This window comes from Euphorbia lathyris, chromosome 4 (assembly GCF_963576675.1).
Source record: "Euphorbia lathyris chromosome 4, ddEupLath1.1, whole genome shotgun sequence".
NCBI classification, from domain to species: domain Eukaryota; kingdom Viridiplantae; phylum Streptophyta; class Magnoliopsida; order Malpighiales; family Euphorbiaceae; genus Euphorbia; species Euphorbia lathyris.
This window is the reverse complement of record NC_088913.1, coordinates 89522310-89542080: the sequence shown is the minus strand read 5'-3', so window position 1 is coordinate 89542080 and position 19771 is coordinate 89522310. Positions and strand designations below refer to the sequence as shown.

The window sequence follows — 19771 nt, the reverse complement described above, 5'->3', positions numbered from 1 at the left end:
AAATTACATTGGAAAAATCCTATTTATAGACGCGGCTCGGGCCTCGTTTTGACCTATTTTTGTGTCCTTATTGGTGTAGGAAGACGTGGGGTCAATCGTGGCTTGGTGGGGGCGGAATTGGTCTTTTTGACCAATTCCCGCAGGTCTGCTCGCCGAGCAGGGCGAGCTGCTCGGCGAGCAGGGCTGCTCGTGACGAGCAGCCCCCTGCTCGCCGAGCAGGCGCCTGGCGCCCTGCTCGGTGAGCAGAAATGGCCCATGGGGCCCTGCTCGTCGAGCGTTTTCGCCCGGAATGCGCTCGATTCTTGCCGAATATCTTTAATGTCCTTTTTCGCCCGAACTTACACCTGCGCACGTGTAGAAACTCCAAATAACATTAGTCCAAAGGCTAAATTGATCCGTCAATCGCTTATTTTGAGCAAACGCTTCATTTGGTGTGACTTTTGACGGACCAATTAGCTTCAAAAGATAACGGAAGTATACTATGCATGCTATTTCGGCTGTATTTGCCTAAATTGATCATAAAACGAGCCTAAACGACGAAAAGTAAATAGAACGTTTCCAATTTCTAACTAACTCACACAAAAGCATTTAAATGCGAGAATTGCTCGCTTATTAACTAAATAACTCTAAAACCCGTCCTAAAACCGTACCCAAAGATAGGGGTTTCTGACCCCTATCAGAGAGCGCGAAGGTCAGCAGCTTCCAATTGTTGCTTAAGAGAGTCGTTCTCCTCGGCCAGCACCGCCGCCCGTACCGCTTTCTCCTTCAAAGTATCCGCTACTCGACGAGTCCACCCAACTGCCATCCTGAGCAACACCCTATATGCACAAATCTCCTCGACATCTTGTTTCAACCTCTGAGAAAGCTCCACTCGACCATCCGTCTCCACTTTCAGCTTCTCAGACAAAACGGTAATCTCAGCATCGCGACGATCCAGAAGCTCTCGCGCAGCCACCAAGTTCTTATTCACTCCCTCAAGATCACCGATAGATCTCCGCAAACCCTCTTCCATATCGCGAAAAACTTGTTCGTCATTAACGCACATGTCGAAAACTCGGGTTGCGTTCTGGATAGCCTGCATATGGAAGCAAAATTTAGAAGACAGAAAGCTTGCAAGAAGTAAAACAAGGCTAAAAGCGCGAATAGGAGAACCCACCACACCAAGGGCCGATAAGGTCTCCAGGACCAAGTTCATTTTTGAAGCCCCCTCCATCCGCTGATGCTCCCCTGGGACCCTAGCAACACGGGCCATTGCGCGTGCCAGATCGGAAGTCATCATATCTGAATGCACCGACAAGTTCATCACATAATCCCTAAACTTGGAAATTTTCATTTCCATCCTCTTAACCATTTCCGGATGATCTCCCACTCGATCCGGCACATCAACGGATAGCTCGGTTCCCGCCGACAGAACAGGGTTTCTTGGCACCCTCGTTGGCCCCGACAACATTTTCCCTAGTGGGCTCTTCCCCATCCACATGTTCATCGACGGTTTTCACTGTATCCCTCTTTCTTTTCCGAGCGAGCACCCCATGCGCCGGACTATCACCTGTGTTTTCTTCAAGAGCGATCGTCCCCACATCGCCCTCAGGTTCTTGGGCACTTGGACCAGTCACAGGCTTTCCTTACGGGACATCAACTACTCTGTCTACATCTTCTCGCACATCGATAACCCCCCCATACTTTGCACCACTTGGTTCGCATCCTCGAGCGAGGAATATGAAACCAACGAACCTGAAGCTCCTCCGGACGCCTCGTCAGCGATCTCCAGACCGACACTGAATTCATTAGGGTCAAAATCCATACTGACACGGGGATCTCCTACGCCTGCACGCACAAGAAGGGTAGCATAAGATTTTCGAATAACAAACAACATATCACATACGACATAATTCACAAGGCAAAATAGGATCCCAGCCCCTCACCTACAACGGCAACATTTACGGAGATCGCCTCCAGCTCCGCCAACTCCCCAGCTTTGAAGTTATAGCCCCGCTTCCACTTCTCAAAATCCGCGGCCGACCACCCTCTGAGTTCGGCCATCCGCCATTTATTCCAGATGTAGTAACCAGCGGCCAGAAAATGTCGAACTAGCTCGTCCACATCCTGCTTATGGTCTTTGTCCGTTGGAAGACCTTTCAAATGCGTCACCAAATTCTCCTCGAATGGGAGCTTCGGTCGGGTTTTCAGCCACCGACTGGAGTCTATAGGGTCATCATTCCACACAACCCGAAAAGAAAAATCCCCATCAAGCTTCCTCACCAAGAAGAAGCGATGACGGTATTCGGATAATTTATCTTTCAACCCACCCATCACTTTGAATTTCTAGTGGGAGAACGTGACATGTTGAGATCATTGCCCTTTGCTCGGTTTGAAAAACTCGCGGAAGACTAGACCTGTTGCCCGATACCCGGCAGATCGACACAGCGAATAGAAGGCGACCATCATTCTCCAGCCATTCGGATGTATTTGCCCAGGACACAGATCATATTCCTTCAATACCTCCAGAAAAAAGGGCAGAAGCGGCAACCGCATCCCCGATTCCAATTGCTCTTCGTAAATGATGAGCTCATTTGCGCCACCCACAGAATGGGCTCTATTCTCTTCGCCCAAGGCCACTAATTTGTAGGGCTCTCCGAGTCGGTATACCACAGATATCGCAGGCAGGTTTGCTGCGACGATTATACTATAGGCATCTTCGACCGAAAGGGACTCCGGCCTCTTAGGACGCTCGGCTCTCTCAAAACGCTTACCCTCACTACCGAAAGTACCTGGAGATCGAGTCCACACTCTTTCACGCATTTCCTTGTAAATCGCGGCAAGGGGCCGCTCCACAGTAATCAAACCCTCCGGCACAACCACTACCACCTCTAGAACGCCGGCAGCAACGCCTCCGGCTGGACGATCGACGGCAGGCAGCGGGCGAGCGACGAACTTCTTCCTTTTCTTCGCCGCACCGGCCACTACGCTGTCTCCACTATCCTTTTTAGCTCGCCTTTTTCGCGACACCGTTCGCGTCCGTGAAGAATCTCGAAGCGTGAAGTCACCAGGGGCAACCGGCGCCAGTCTGCTTAGGGCTCCCCGTGAAGAACCCTCTGACATAATATCCCTCCCCAGAAGTCGAAATAAAGCAAAGAAAAACGCAAAAACCAAGGCCAAGGGATTGTACGATCTAGGTAGGTAGATCACTATACATGCGAAATATGTAGCTATTGCTTTGATTCTTGTTAGGTTGGCGACGTCCTAACCTTAGCAAAAGATACGACAAACTCTGACGCAAGAAATCTCCTGAGGAGCAACAGTTATCGGATAACCGCCGGATACTCAGCGCGCGAGCAAGTAAGGACAGGCTGACACGATCGCAGAAGGAAAAGACCATAGGAAACGAAGGCAGGCGTTTCTTTCTCAAACAAATTTGAAAAATGAAATAAAGAGATTTTGTCTCACCCCTCCTGGTATTTATAGCTGGGGGGGGGGGGGGGGGGGGGGGAAAGGCTCCGGCGCAGCCCAATTTTGCAATAAATTCTTACGGCGCACGGGTGATTAAATTACAGGTGCAATCAATGTGGCGCTATAAATAAGAAACGCATGCAGTAATCCCAAAGGTTTTTTCCACATTTATCCGAAGAGCCCTGTTTCCGACTACCCACCATCTATCCGTACGAGAAACGGACGCACTCCCATATCTTCTCGCATTGAATACTCGACTTAGCTCTTCGGTGGGGGGGACTACTTGATTCGGGATATGAATGATGGGCCTGAGGGCCCAAGAGGCAGAAGGGCCCGGGGCCCAAGCACCCTCTATAAATACACAACTCACATTGGAAGCGAGGGGCGGGTAACTCTCTCTATCTCTTATACACTTGGTAAATAGACATTCTTGAACAACTAATTGTCTTGCTCGTCGGAGTATACGCAGGGACCCTTCTCGGCGCAGTGAAGACCAGGATCACTGTGTTTACATACCTGATTAATAGACAAAACAACTGTTGATTGTAAGGTAGACCTCCAATTAACTGGTGCATTTGCCATAGTAAAAAATAACCAGTAATTGACTATTGGTTATCTAAATCACTACCCAACTATGTCACACCCGACCCTAAATGACCTCAATCGGCATCGGCATGAAATAGAAAGATAATAATCAATACTTAGGAGTCTCGCTGAAACATTAAACCTATATCCACAGTATGTTGGATATATACCATAAAATCCATTTCATAGCTTGCTAATGTCATTTACCAGGATTATGCATATACGTGCTCATAACTACAAGTGTTTGTGAAAATGTTAGGGGTCGTACCTGGTAAATAATGATTCTGGGTCTGGTAAGCTTATAACTAAAGCCCAAGCCCATTAAAGACCAAACATCAGCCCAACCCACCTAAAGGGATATTTCGGAAGAATGGTTCAAAGAGGCACGTGAATCATGAAAGGCTTTGGATTCCAAACGGCACGCTTAAACGCGAAATAACAGGGTCTTTTGCTGTGTTCTCAAGTAATCGGAAGCTGTTTACAAGGAAGATTCTGGTATTCCGATATCATTTGGTACGACGGGCATGGATAACAATTAATATTTGTTACCAAAATTGGGGTAAATTACAATAATGGCCACTGAACTTTACCCATTTTAACATTGTTGCCACTAAATTTCAATTCTTAACTGGATGACCATTGAACTTACACTTTTTAACACCAGTAGCCACTCAACACCTCAAAACGATCGTTGATGGTTTCAAAATAAAAAAAATTTGAAGAGTTAATGATATTCTAAGGAACTTTAATTGTTGAAATTTTTTGTTTTGATATCATTTAAGTGTTGTTTGGTTAGGAGAGAGAGTGCATTTTTATAGAGAGAAAGCTCCAAACAAGGTGATTTTGGAAAATAAAAAATGTGCTTTCATGGTAAATGTCGTCACGAACAGCTTTAATTCTTGAATATTTTCATGTTAAGATCGTTAACGGTCATTTTGAGGAGTTCGTTAAAGTCGAGTGGCCATCAATGTTAAAAAAATGTAAAGTTCAATGGTCATGACGTTAATGATAATTGAACTTTACATTTTTTAACATTGAACTTTACATTTGGGCGGCACGCATTGTTAAGGCGATTCAGCCTATTGACGTAAACAAATAAAAATAAGATTTTATTGACTAGGATAGATAGAGAGTAATAAGTAAAAAGAAATTACAGAACTCAATTTCCAAGCTCGATCTTCTCCTCTTCCATTTCGCGATTTCCAGCATTAAAATCGCCAAATCGATCTTCTACCCTAACACCAAAATCCATTTTTAGTAGGTTCTTCCAAGCTCGATTTCCAACTTGAAAAAACCTAGTGGAAATCGATTTCTGTAATTTCTTTTTACGTTTTACTTTCTCTCCTCTAGTAAAAAAAGTTATTTTTTACTTATCCTCATGAAAGTGAAAATGTTGACGTCAACATGCTGAATCTCTCAAGGCTCATGTTGCCCAAACTCAATGAAAAAGTAAAATAAGTATCAAATGCATAACAAAATCAATGATAAAATGATCAATATGGAAAAATAATTGACCGAGGGCTTGATCCTTATCTGAGAGGGAGTTAAATGGAGGTAAATGAAAGTAATGGAAGGTTAAATATCATATTAGCCTTCTTTGTGAGTTGTTTTTGGAGAGTAAATGAAGGTTAATGAAAGTTAAATGTTTATTTCTTTTAACCTCCAAACTCTAATCTCCAAATTGGAGGTCAATAGAAATAACGTAAAGTTCATTAAAAAAAAATTATTTCTCCAGAGTAAATTTAACCTTACTTCCCTGTATATTTGAACTCCCAAACAAAATTAAACTTTTAACTCTAATTTACATTCTATAAACTGTCAAACAAAGTTAATTTTTAACTTTAATTTCCATCATTTCCCTTTCCTTTTCGTTACCTCTTTTAACTCTCACCCCGTTAACCTCTAAACTCCCAAACAAAGTTCAGGATATGGTGTTCATCGAGTCAAACCCGAACCGAACCGAAAAAACCGAATACTGAAATTACCAGAATAATTCACACTGAAACCTTACTGAATAGTATATAAAACCAAAATATAACCGAACTGAAATATTTGATTCGGTTCGATTTTAAACCGAATTTAGTTAAAAAATAAAAACAATAAATTAAAAGCATTATATTCCATCATTAAATTTACCTCAACAACAAAAAAAAAAAAAAAAAAAAATTAAACTACTTCTAAAATATATTTATAGCTTATTGTCTCAATAATAACAATAAAAGTTTAACCTTATAAAATCATATATATAACTCGGTACGGTTCGGTTTTTTTATATTGTTTGTCAAATCGAATCGAATCGAATCGAATATCAAAATATACCTAAAAATAAAACCAAAGATAAACCAAAATATAAAAAACCAAATTCAATCAGTTCAGTATATGGTTTAAACCGAACCGAAACACCGTACTTGAGGATTATACCTTTTTGCCTTCAGCTCAAATTTGCATGTCATCCATTTTTTCTAATACGCAACTGCACGTGATCAGGTAAAACAATGCACGTGATACTACACATTCCTATTTAATATTATTTTAATAAATCAATAAATATTTTTATTTATTTATTTTCCGATAAGAAACGCAAAAATGGGATGAAAGAGTGGCTCAGGCCGAGGACCATCTTCTTCAATTCAATCCAATAGAACAAAAAGCTCTTTCTACTAATTTTAATTCAATAAAAATGGAGTGTTGTTGCAACAATTTTACAACCTCTTCTTCTCTTCTACTATCTCCCTCTACACCTTCTTCTCCTCGTCTTCTTCACTACTCTTTTTCCTCTTCCTCCCATGGATTTCCAGTTTGTCTTTTCCCCCTTTTTTTTCGAATTTTTCCTGATTAACGTTTCTTTTTGTGTTTTTATCTGATTTTTCTGTGTTCCTTGATGTTGTTAACAGAAATTGAAGGTGCGTAATCGTTTAGTGATCAGAAACTCTTGTGGATTCGACGAAAATGTCTCTAATGGTGGATTTTCTGACACACCTAACAAGCTTTTTATGCAAGAGGTGAGGGTGGCGTTAATCTTTCTTTTTAATACGAGATAATTTTATTTATTGGTTTGTTTTTATCCATTCTTGTTGGTTTCTTCGCTGTGTTGTGATTCAATCTAGTATGTTATTTTTAGAATCATATTTAGTTTGATTTTTTTGCTAATTACAATAGGAATGGAAAAGTTTCTGTTTAGTGAATCCGGAAATAGGATTGAACTTCTAGGTTTATTGTTTGTGTATTTGTTTGCTCTGAAAGTAGAGAAAGAGTTTTGTAGCTTGTGCTATTTTTCCTATGCATATTGTGAGTTTTCGGGTGTAATCGGGTCTCATGGGATTGAGGGATAGAGAATTGAGTGAAGGGTGAGATTTACTTACTGTTGTATTAACTGCCAATGACTAATTAATTATGTGTTTCTCTTCGCCCATGAATGTAGGTAAAATTTGCCAAACCATGTAAATCTCGTGTTCTCGTGCTTGCAAAAAATGAATAGAAAAATTTCTATTTAGTGAATCTGGAAAAAAGGGATTATACTTCTAGGTTTATTGTTTGCGTGTACGCTGGGAGTATGAGAGTTTTGGAGCTTGTGTTATTGTTCCAATGGATATTGTGAGTTCTCGGGTGTAATCGGGTCTTATGGGATTGAGGGATTGAGAATTGAGTGAAGGGGGAGATTTATGCTGTTGTATTAACTTGCCAGTTACTAATGAATTATGTGCTCTTCCTCTCCCATGAATGTTCGCTACTATGTTATACGAACACTTCTTGTTAGTAGCATTTCTTGTCCGTTTCTGTATCTGTGTCTGTTTTTGTTTGAAGGCTATTTAAGAAGGTTATGTTTTAGAAATAACGTTTCCAGTTTCCGTGTTCGTACTGCTATCCGTTTAGCCCAACCATGTAAATCTCTTGCTTTTGTTACATATTAAGAGCTTTTTGGTGTACTCGGGTCACAGAGGATTTGAGAGATAGAGACTTGGATAAAGGATGAGATTTATACTTGTTGTTGTACCAATTACTATAATGAATAATGTGCTCTTTCTCGCCTGTGGACAGATGTAGGCAAAAATAGTCAAACCAATATATTGTTCTTGTAATTATTATTTAATTTCTTGTTTCGCATGTTAAGCTTGTTATAGTCAATACTGATCCAATTCCTAACAATTTCGTTGTTTATTAGGCAATTGGAGCCGAATATGGAGAAGGATTTGAGACATTTAGACAAGATGGACCTTTGAAGGTTGATGTGGTGAGCTATTTCAGCTTATAATTTATCTTTTTCTTTTTGTTGAATTGAATTTTGGGTTTATGAGATTTTTTACTTTTGCAAATAGGATTTTTTGAATGATAGATTGCAAGAAGGTTTTCTTCAACGGATACGGTATGCTATGAAACCAGATGAAGCATATGGTCTTATTTTCTCCTGGGACAATGTTGTGGTAAATTCATACTTTAACTCTGCTTTGTATTTCATAAAGTTCAAATGCAATTATATAAGGAAAAACAAGGGATAAGGTACCAAAATGTCTATCAATTTAACCCCAACGTACAAGATAGTACCCTTTTAGCCTCAACGTTTGTGAAATGGTACCAATTTAACCCCACGTTCCGTTGCTCAGTGCTAAATTGGTGCATTTTACAAACATTGAGGCTAAAATGGTGTTATTTTGTACGTTCGGGTTAAATTGACACTTCCTCAAAAACCTTGAGGCCATATTGATACCTTATCCTGAAAAATTATGACATTGTAAACTTTTTTTGGTTTGGTTGATTTTGTAAAAGTCTTAAGGGATAAGGGTCAAATTTGACCCTTGCGTTTTCTGGGCCTTACTTACGAAATGGTTTAAATTTAACCTGAACGTTTCTAAGCAAGATTAGTTTTAGGCCTATGTAATTGAAATTTTGACAGTTATTTGACTTTTATGTGACATACTTAGTTGTTAGGCCTATATTAGTAACATATTAAACATTTTAAACACTTTGAGAATTTTTTTTGTGATTAACTTATATGTGACATACTTAGTTGTTAGCATTTTAACCGAACACACTAAATATTTTGGACATAATTGATATTTGGAAGGTCCGATGTGGCAGTAAAATAACAGTCAAACCAACATTTTCAAATTTTCAGTAACATATATTGATCTTGCTTGGAAACGTTAGGATTAAATTTGAACCATTTGGTACGTTAAAACCAAATTTGCACTTTCCCGAAAACCTTAGATGAAATTTGACCTTATCCCAAGTCTTAATGAGAGAATGATCAAAACCAATAGAAACTTCATCACATTCTCTTTCTAAATACATTAATTAATTCTATACTTCATTAGATTTTTGTTTTGGATGTAGTGGAATAAGTTGCATTTCATTTTGCCTTGTTTCTTTGAACCTCAAGAAGAGACTCCTAGGTTATGTTTGAAAAAAATGGCTCCAGTTGTATGATGCATTTGTAACTCCTAGGTTATGAATGAAAGGGGAAAATCTTGTAGTTCTTGGTCTGTGGAAGACACATTGTTAGTTGCTCTATTTTATTTTCTAATTGAAGCTGAACCTAAGCCTATGGTCAGGAGATAGCTGTCCATACATTGATAAGAAATGTATGAATTCTCAAGAAGAGATGAGTCATGGTGGTCCCCCACAGACCGCCCAGAATCGCCTCATATATCATCGAGAAGATAAGTTTGGTTTCAAACCCCAGTTCGAACAGGAGAGGTACGCCATGCTAATGTGCTGTGGATGATCCCACATCTTAAGGTCAAGCCCTGATGAGCACATTGAACTATCCATGTGGCTGAGAGCCTCATAGTCCATGCACAACAACACAATTATCAGGGGCACACTCTACCATAGAGCTAATAGCCCGTCCTGCGGGCCACCTAGGACAAAAGCGAGAGAAACCTCATTCGTCTCTTTCCTTTTTCCGCCCTCCATGTTGCCTTGCGGAAGGGCCATGGGAATGTAAAAAAAGGGATCCTATCAACAATATTCTTTGGACTTCCTTGAACCATGTTGAAAATTAGGGTTTTAAGATTTGGGGGTTTCTCTAAGTTGCATGGAAACTGAAACTGAAAACGGACACCGGGAAACGTTATTTCTAAAAAATTATAGCTAGGAAATGGTAATGGAAACAGAAACGGGTACGAAACGCGGAAACGCTAATGAACAAGAGTTTCCATGGACGGGTTTCTGATCAGTTTATTACTCTCTTTTTGCAATTTCTGTAACAATTTGATTTTTTATTCATCCGTAACCATCCTTTTCCATGACTGATTTCTGTTTTGTGGAAGAACTTTCTGAGTTTTGTTCCAAGAAGCACATAACATATGATAAATTAGCAAAATGCACGAGCACATTACAGTGATAGAAATAATGCAGTAGTGAAAATCTTACAACTCGTAAATTAAGGAAATAGGATTTCATTGACACTGTTCCAGCGAAGGAAAAAACTTCAAATCCAGGAAGCACCGACACTTCTAAAAGGTTAGCTTACGAGCATCGGACACTTTGACACTCCGGGACACGCACCTGATGTTTCAAAATAAGTGTCCCCTATTTTCCTTTCCTTTTTTTAATGGGGACACTTCGGGGACACGAATTCTAAGTTAATTTACTAGAATATAGGTTTTTGTTAATAATTTTACAAAAAGGAGGGGTTGATATATACAACAACAACAACAACAAAGCCTTAGTCCCGAAATGATTCGGGGTCAGCTAACATGAACCGTCATAGGAAACCGTGAAATCATGTCGTGTGAGCGACATAAATTCTCTCCCTCCACTCCCTCCTACCACTGCCATGTTTTCCTCAATCCCCAATAAAATCATATCGCTCTTAATCACCCTCTTCCAAGTTTGCTTAGGCCTTCCCCTACCCCTTACCATTGCATCCCTTTGCCACTCTTCAATCCTTCCAACTGGCGAATCAAGTGCTCTTCGTCTTACATGGCTAAACCACCTTAGTCGGTTTTCCCTGATTTTATTCTCAATAGATGTAACCCCTACTTTCGTCCTAATTATTTCATTTCTCACCCGATCCTTTCTCGTATGCTCACACATCCATCGCAAAATACGCATCTCCGCGACCGACATCTTATGAATGTGACAGTGTTTCACTGCCCAACATTCAGTACCGTATAACAATGCATGTCTAATTGCCGTGCGGTAGAATTTTCCCTTCAATCTATTAGGCATGCCGGGGTCGCAAAGGAAACCATAGCACTCTTCCACTTCGACCAGCTAGATTTAATAATAAAAAAGAAATCAAAATCTAATGAAAAGAATATAGCAGCCGGCTCTTTTTTTGGTAGTTAAATAGTTTGAAGTATTAAGTGTTTCTTTTTGATGAATTAATGATTTATTATGGATGTTATTTATGGCTTACAATGATTAATAAATGTTGTTTATGATATATAAAAATTTGGCATGTGCCCGCCTCACCCGTGTCTCATATTTTTTAGAAATGCCGTTTGTCTACCCGTACCTGTGTCGGTGCTTCCTAGCTTCAAACTTTTTTTGATGGACCTGAAAATTCTAAGCTGAAGTAGCAGTTAGAAACCATGTGTTGATGTATTTGTAGTCTTTAGCTGGTTAAGAGTCTCATTCTTTCTCCCTCTTTTCTTCCTTCCCTTTGTCTCTCTCATATCTCTCTTCTGCTCTTAATATTTCTCCTCTAACCTCTGAATTTCTCTATCGACTCTGTTCTTCTCTATCAATTAATTGCGCAAACAATCAAGCCTGAATCTCAATTAGCAAGCCTAAATCTCAATTAGCTCAGGGCATGCCGAGAGTTTATTATCTTAAACCTTGTAATTAAACCCTGTAAGCATAAGAGAAATTCAGATTTCATTGACATGTTCCAGAAAAAGAGAGGAATGTCAAATCAATATCACAATTAGGAACACAATGTATTCTCTTGTAATTGTGTGCTTTATGTGTTTCAGGCAGATACCCGAGCTATGAAGTTGAATGTGTGGAACCAGCTCGCTTCTGAAGAGGGTATGTTTGAACTTTTTCTTGTCTTTTTTCTTCTATTAAAGATTTCCACTGATGTTAATAATAAATGTGTTAGGGTATGTCTAGAATCCTATTTAGTTTGGTTTTCCTAATTAGAATAGGAATTGAAAACTTCCTCTTTAAACTGAATCCTACTAAGATAATGATTATACGTTTATGCCTGTATAAGCAATGGTTGTTTGGTTATTTATTTGATTGTCGCTTGTGCTCTTTTTATATGCATATGCGTGAGCTTTTGGGTGTAACCGGCTCTCCTGGAATTTGAGAGTTAGGGACTTAGGTAAAGGATGTAATTTCCTTACAGTTGTACCAAATTGCCGATTACTAATGAACATGTTGCTGAGCCATGTAAATTTCTTGTTCTAATGATTGCATGTCAAATTTCCCATTCCACATGTCAAGGTTGGTATAGTCAACAGCCGATCTAATTCCTTACAATATGCATGACTAAAGATAGATCAGCGTAATTTTCGCGAAATGTTCATAGAGTTAGACAGCTTCATTTTCATCTCTCCATGAGAAAGGGTAAAGAGAATGAGTAGGACATCATGAAATTTTGTTCGTAGCTATTATCAACAGAGATATTCATTATGCTCCGTGTGATTCTTGTGCAGGAAAAGAACTTCCTGAAGACAAGCATGCACGAAGATTGATGCTATATGCAGGTGCTGATCATGTACTTCACAAGGTTTGAGAATTTTTGTCATCATCTTGGTCTTGCAAATTTCTCATTCCATTAGAGATGATTCTTCTTTGTCACTATGCTCACTTATTTTGAAGGGAAAAAATGAATGAACTTCAAAAGACTTCCAGCATGTGGGTTTTCCAAACTTTTACAGAGTTGAAGATCAATAGTTTCTTTGCCTCTTATTTTGTTGAATTCTATAGGGTAAAATACATGCATAACCCCTGAATACGCTGCTAACATTATGGCCCCTAAACTTCATTCAATGACATAAAAATCTTTGAACTTTATATCAAGTTTTTCTCTTCCTCTTACTTTCTAGCATTTGAAACGAAGGAAACAGATACTGTGCAAGCTTTTAAAGGAATATCTGTGCCAGCTTGGAGATTTTTTTATTAATCAGCATCTGGACATACCATTTGGCATTTAATCTGTGCAAGTGTATCTCTGTTGTTGACACATTATTTCAGGTGCTTCGGTGGGAGATGGCAGAAAATGAAGTGGATAGGCTGAAAACGAGGCTTTCAGAACTATATTATGATTATTTACTGAGAGTAAGGCTGTGATTTTCTAATGTGTTTCTAACTTCAATTCTAAATTTTGGAAGTTACAATGTATGTTCAGAATCGGTAACAAATTGATATCATTGACCGAATTGAAGATGTGAATTTTGTTATTTTCTAATGTGTTCGTCTCTTTAATTCTAAATTACAATGTATGTTGTTCTTCATTCAGCTCGGAGAACCCATTGCGGGACTAGAAGAATGGCTTGATGCAGTAACCAGATCCCGTATTCCTTGTGCTGTCGTTTCAAGTCTTGATCGGGTAAACATGGTAGCAGTGTTGGAACGCATGGGGCTAATGAAGTATTTCCAGGTTGGTGATTCTTTGGATTGCATATTATATTTGTTAAAGGAATAACAAATATAAACAGAAAATGTGCATCCGTTTAGCATTCAGTAATATCATTATCATAGTTATACACATCATGTCCTCATGCATCTCGCGTAGTCTTGCGTCTCTTATAACCGATCAATTAACATTTTTCATACAAACCACGCATCGGCATGTCTCATAGGGTCCACACCTAGGAAGCACCGACATGGGTACTTGTACTGGTGTGGCAAACAGCATTTTTAAAAATGTGAGACACGTATACAATAGGGACGCCCCAATATATGTATGTATATATATATATATATATACATAGATAGATAGATAGATCATAAATAACATTTATAAGTCATTGTAAACCATAAATAACATCCATCATAACTCTCTAATTCATCAAAAAGAAACATTTAATACTTCAAAATATTTAAACTACCAAAAAAAGGGATGGTTGCTATATTCTTTTTTTTTTATTAGGGTTTTATTTATTTATTCTTTATATAACCCCTTTTTTTGTAAAATTATTAAAAAAAAAACACTATATTCTACTTAATTAACTCAGAACCCGTGTCCCAGAAGTGCGTCCCCGTACTAAAAAAAGAAAAAAAGAGGGGACACATATTTTGGCGTGTAGGGTGCGTGTACATTCCCCTCCTAGAAGTGTCGGTGCTTCCTAGGTCCGTACTTATACATCATAAGCATTTACGTCACTCAAAACATTTAAGCACATAATTATTAGCACATTCTCATCGTCGCACATATCATCTCTCCCTCTCATGTATACATGTTACCTGCTACGTTCATGTACAAATCACCAGCTTATATCCTCAGCCAAGGCCGTATCATCCTACCAATCATATGTCAGTCCACTCTCCTTGATGTTCTGATAATATTTTTCGACTCATTTATCTGGTTCATCCACGCATATGACACCTTTTCCGGTTCTCTCTAAAAGCTACAAATTGTAGTTTCTCCTAAACGCAGCTTCTACCGCTTTTCCAACTTTAAGGAAAGCAATTTTCTATTTAAGCAGCTTGCATTTATCAAAAGTTGATTTTAGCTTTTGCCTTTTAGGGTTAGGGAAAGTAATGCCAAGCTGACCCTTAGTCTCTTAATTTGTAACCTTTAAGATTGCTATATATAATGCTTCAGATTGATTTGTCAAGGTGCCAGCGTTTGATTAAACCCGTAGTCCTCCAACTACTAGAAGTGGAATAGAATTGTCATAACGATTTAATTCTTAACGAGAAACTTCTTGCCGTTTGACTTTGTTACTTCTGTTATCCTTTTGACCAGAAATCAGAAAACCCATTTGGCGGAGATGCCACGTGGTCTTAAGTCACTACTTTTGTGACACGTGGATTAGGGATGCAAGAAAAAAAAAAATTATGTTGTCTTTTTTCACTTCCCACGTGGTTAAAAATGGTTGACATGGCAGTCATGTGGCATCTCCAGCAAATGGGTTAAGCTGATTTCCAGTCAAAAGAACAGCTGGAAAAACGAAAGTCAAACAGTGAAGGGCTTTTTCGAGTTATGGCGACCGTTCCATTTCTGATAGTTAGAGGTTCCATTTCTGATAGTTAGAGGACGATGAATGTAATTGACCCATTCAAATGTCATTGCACTTATTCCTTTTTTATCATTTCAGGCTATCGTGGCGGAGGAAGATGGCATGGAATCAATGGCTCATAGATTCCTTTCTGCAGCTATGAAGGTATTTACAAGAATGGTGCTTTATGTTTGAGTCAATTTCAAAAGCGCATTGAACTTCGTTTTGTTTCAATAAATTCAATTTAACTTTCATTTTCATTTTCATTTCAATAGTCATTTTTTCCAATTGAGACAGAAAAGATCATCAGAATAGTACGTGACAACCACATTGGAAAAAATTTACTTTTAAGAATAGCATGACAGCCACGTGGTATCCACGTGACAGCAAAAAAATAAAACATCTTTTAGCTGACACGTAACAGTTGAATTAAGTAAATAAAAGATATAGTTTTTTTTACTATCATGTGGCTACTATGCTATACGTAGTAGTCAGTTGTTTCCACCGTGTATGTTACATCGCTATTCCGGTGACTTTGTCTGCCTGAAATGGTCAGGATGACTTTATTGAAATAAAAGGAAAACAAGATAAAAGTTTAGTGACCTTTTTGAAACTGACTCCAAACTTCAGTGATCAGCAATTTACTCCAAAAAGTTCGTTCCCTTGATAGTTTTATTCTGTTCTTTTGACATTCTTAACATTAATTTTCGCAGCTAGATCGGAAACCAGCGAAATGCGTAGTGTTTGAGGATGATCCAAGAGGCATAACTGCAGCACACAATTGTACTATGATGGCCATTGCACTCATTGGTTCTCATCCTGCGTGAGTACTTGAGAAATTGTCAATTGTCAAGCTGATTGCCTTTTTAAATCGTGTTATCGTATCAGAAATTAACAGCTCTAATTGCAGGTATGAATTGGGGCAAGCTGATCTTGCAGTAGGCGGCTTCAACGAACTTTCCGTGATCAATCTCCGGAGATTATTCGCGAATAAAGGATCAAGATTTATGGATATGCAAAAGCAGATCATAGAGCATTCTCCTTCAAAAAGGAAGCTAACAACTGATACCATTTTCTGATTTGTTTTTCATATCTTTACCTTCTGTAATTTAGCATTTTAGCAGTTTATTTTCCTTTAACTTTCACCTGTTCTATGTGTTCTTTTTAGTGTTTTTAGTATTCTTTATTTGAGTTTTACAATAAATAGTCAGTTGGGTTCTTTAATGGAAATTTATATACCTGAAGATTATAACCGCAAAACGTTTGCCAGAGAAAGAGCGAAATAATAGGCAGTGGCAAATACAAGATTGTTCAGATAGGGCCGATTTTACATGTGTAAAAAAAAAATTGTTAAACAAGTTCGATTTAACAATTTTTTTTCTATATATATACGTGTTATAATCCGAGTGGTTAAGAATCAATATTTAAGTATCAATGTAAAACTTTTCATAATTAAGCTACATTGTGTTAAGATTCTTAACATGTAAAAAAAATTGTCTAATAGATAAAATCGGATTTAGGGAGCGCTTAATAGATAAAAAAAATTAGAATTTTAGATTTAGAAAAAACCTAACAGGATCTGGGCTAATTTTAGGAGTGCTAATTCAGTATCCAATTTAAATTTCTAGGATATAGGGGGTGGAAATTACTTGTAGTCATGGTGATACCAGAGGTTCGGACCTCTTGTATCCGTCCCTGGTAATAGGGTTAATTGCATCGATAGTTACTAAAGTTTGGAATTAGTTTAAAAAAAAGTCGTTGGATTTCATTTTGTTTTAATAAAACCAATGGATTTTTCTTTTTATTTCAATAAAGTGAAAGATTTTTTTTATTTTAATAAAATCATTCTGGCTATTTCAAACAGAAAAATCATATGAATAGTAACATGACAACCTTGTTGAAACTTATTGATTTTTACGTATGACATGACAGTTAGATGATAGAAAAATAATAATTATATTTTTTATTTACTTAATTTAACTGTTTGAAATTATTATATGATATTTTTTTTTTATGAAAATGCTTATAACTTCATTAGATTAAAACACAACAAGAAAACAACAACAGTAAGAAATCAATTCTTACAAGTTCTACAAAGAGACTAATACAAAGAACAAAAAAATGACATAAAGGCATAAAAAACATAAAACAACAATAAAACATATATTTATCATAAATCAAAATCTGCAGAAAAGTAGATGCAATCCAATCTTCAACATTTAGGTCATTCTGAACATTCGGATCTGAATCCTTTCTATTGATGCAACTACGTAGATATATTGATCCACGTGCAAGATAAACCGTTTCTGCACTTGTTAAATTCGAAAATGATATAAATGAAAGAATAACAGAGAGATCCGATAAAATATATGGAACCGACTAAAAAGAAAAAAACAATAAAGTAAAACACATAAAATCTAACCCGGTGGGGGTAGGAAGAAGGAAGACAAACTTCCTTCCTTCTTCCTACTCAAAGTAGTTCTTCAAAAAAGAACAATTTGAAACTTAACGGATGATGAGATTTGGACAGCAAATGAGAAAAGAATGGTGGAAAACAGAAAATATTAAATGGTGGAAAACAGAAAATATTAGAAAGGAAGATGAAGAGCAGTTTTTTAGAGAAATTATTATATGATATTAAAAACCATTTTTTTATTTTTTAGTTGTTACTTAGTATAAACGCTACTGCCATGTTATGCTTAACAATGTTCTTTTAAGTGTTATAGCCACGTTACTATTCTAGCAAACATTTTCAGCTTCAATTGATTGAGATAATTTGATTGAAATAAAATGAAATTCAGTTATCTTTTTAAAACTAATTCTAAACTATTGGTGCATTTTACTCCAAAATAACGTGTTTTTGAATATATCCAAGTATAATGTGTTTTTTCTTATTATAAAAAAAAAGTATAATGCGTTTCTTAAATTATGTATAAAATTAACGCGTGTCAATTAGATGGATTTCTATACTATAAACACATTATTCTATATAACACATTTAGTACATATATATGAAAAGTTAGAAAATTCATTTCTAAATTGGCTTGTGGGATTATTGTGTTTAGAGTATGTCGTTTGACACCATTGTTAAAAGATACCTTGAGTGCGCTAATAGAGTCAATATGGTTAGAGATAAAAGGTTTGATGGACTTGTTAGAGGATACATTCTAAATGCGTTGGTGGGACCGACATGTTTAGAGATAGAAGATCTAATGGACTTTTGGCTAAACGCGTTATACAAGATAACTTTTTTGTACTACAAAATGCTCCAAATTTTTTTGCTTCTTCTGCACATTATTTTGAGTATACGGTGTTATATGGGTCCAATTAATCGCTACTCAAGTAGTTTATTTTTCCCGTTGAGTAACATGATATTTTTCTATTGACTGTAAATAAATATCGAAAAATAAAATATTACTTTTATATACAAAAAAAAATTTCGGTAAACAAATGAGGCTTAAATGTCGACTTATTACTTTTTTTTATATAATTTTCTCAAACTTCACACTTTTTGCCAAATTTGATCTGCTAAATATATTTGTGCAAGATAATGAATACAATTAAATACAATATAAATGGTTTTAAATAAACTATGGTCATTAAACTATTGGAAATATCTTACAATTCTGTTATAAAACTTCAATAATAAAACTGTAAAGATTAATATAAAAGATGTTATTGGGCCCTTCACCAGGCCCAACAACATATTAAGCTCTAATAACATCTTTTTATTTTAGGATAAGGTGTAAAAGTAATTCTAACGTTTACAGTCTGAATCCATTTTTACTCTTAACGTCTAACATGGTGCAAATTTATTCATAATATTAACAATTTTAGTTCTAATATTAGAGCATCCACAATGGTTAAACACTTAAACCACTCAATGTCTATGACACATCATCAATGTAGGACCATACCCAATAAACTTTATTCCATCATACTATCTTACTCCAATGGTTAAATACTTCAACCACTCAATCATATGGACCCACTATTAAATCACATTTTTTTATTATTATTTTCTACCATTAATTTAACTACCCAATTATTATTTTTATTATTTTAACGGCTAGTTTTCTAACGACTAATTAAAAGTTTGGTATTTTTAAAAATAAAAATGACATTAAAAATAAAAATTACACCAAAATAGAAATTACATTAAAAATAAAAATTACACTAAAATAGAAATTGCATTAAAAATAAAAATGACATTAAAATAAAAATTACTACTCCTTATATCGGTTTTTGATTGCGGCACATAAAAATCGATGATTCTCGAGTTGCTCTTCGTTCATAAGGCTGGTATCCGCAGTCAATACTTGGTGATCCTTAAATACATCATATTGTGCTTTAAAATCGTCCAATTTGCGCATCCTTTCTTCCTTTAACTCAATCACTCTAGTCATAAACATAGCATATTTTGTTTCATTATCCGTCTTCTCCTTTCTCTTCGTCTTTGCCTTTGCAGCCTTTTGTCCTATAGGACGTATTTCACGGTCATCAACTTGAAAATCTGTCTCTACATTTGACGAGGAAGTGTACGCACCACTTTCATCAAGTCTAGTCTTTTTAGAAGCTCGATCAATACCAATGTTTGCCTTCCATTTCAGATCATC

At 37.0% G+C, this 19771-nt stretch overlaps 1 protein-coding gene across 1 annotated transcript; it reads left to right on the top strand.

Moving 5' to 3' along the window:
* The first annotated feature begins 6614 nt into the window (after positions 1–6614).
* Positions 6615–16374, top strand: LOC136227785 (5-amino-6-(5-phospho-D-ribitylamino)uracil phosphatase, chloroplastic). The gene is made up of 11 exons (XM_066016537.1): positions 6615–6832; positions 6930–7037; positions 8198–8266; positions 8352–8456; positions 11958–12012; positions 12645–12718; positions 13186–13269; positions 13451–13591; positions 15255–15320; positions 15869–15978; positions 16066–16374. Exons 1-11 carry the CDS (start codon positions 6716–6718, stop codon positions 16232–16234), a joined length of 1098 nt encoding a protein of 365 aa, XP_065872609.1. The 5' UTR covers positions 6615–6715; the 3' UTR covers positions 16235–16374.
* The last annotated feature ends 3397 nt before the right edge of the window (positions 16375–19771 follow it).

Coding starts and splice junctions, on each gene's coding strand:
- LOC136227785 (XM_066016537.1), top strand. CDS start 6,716: ATGGAGTGTTGTTGCAACAATTTTACAACCTCTTCTTCTCTTCTACTA. Junction 6,833..6,929: donor CTTCCTCCCATGGATTTCCA/GTTTGTCTTTTC, acceptor TGTTGTTAACAG/AAATTGAAGGTGCGTAATCG. Junction 15,979..16,065: donor CTCATTGGTTCTCATCCTGC/GTGAGTACTTGA, acceptor CTCTAATTGCAG/GTATGAATTGGGGCAAGCTG.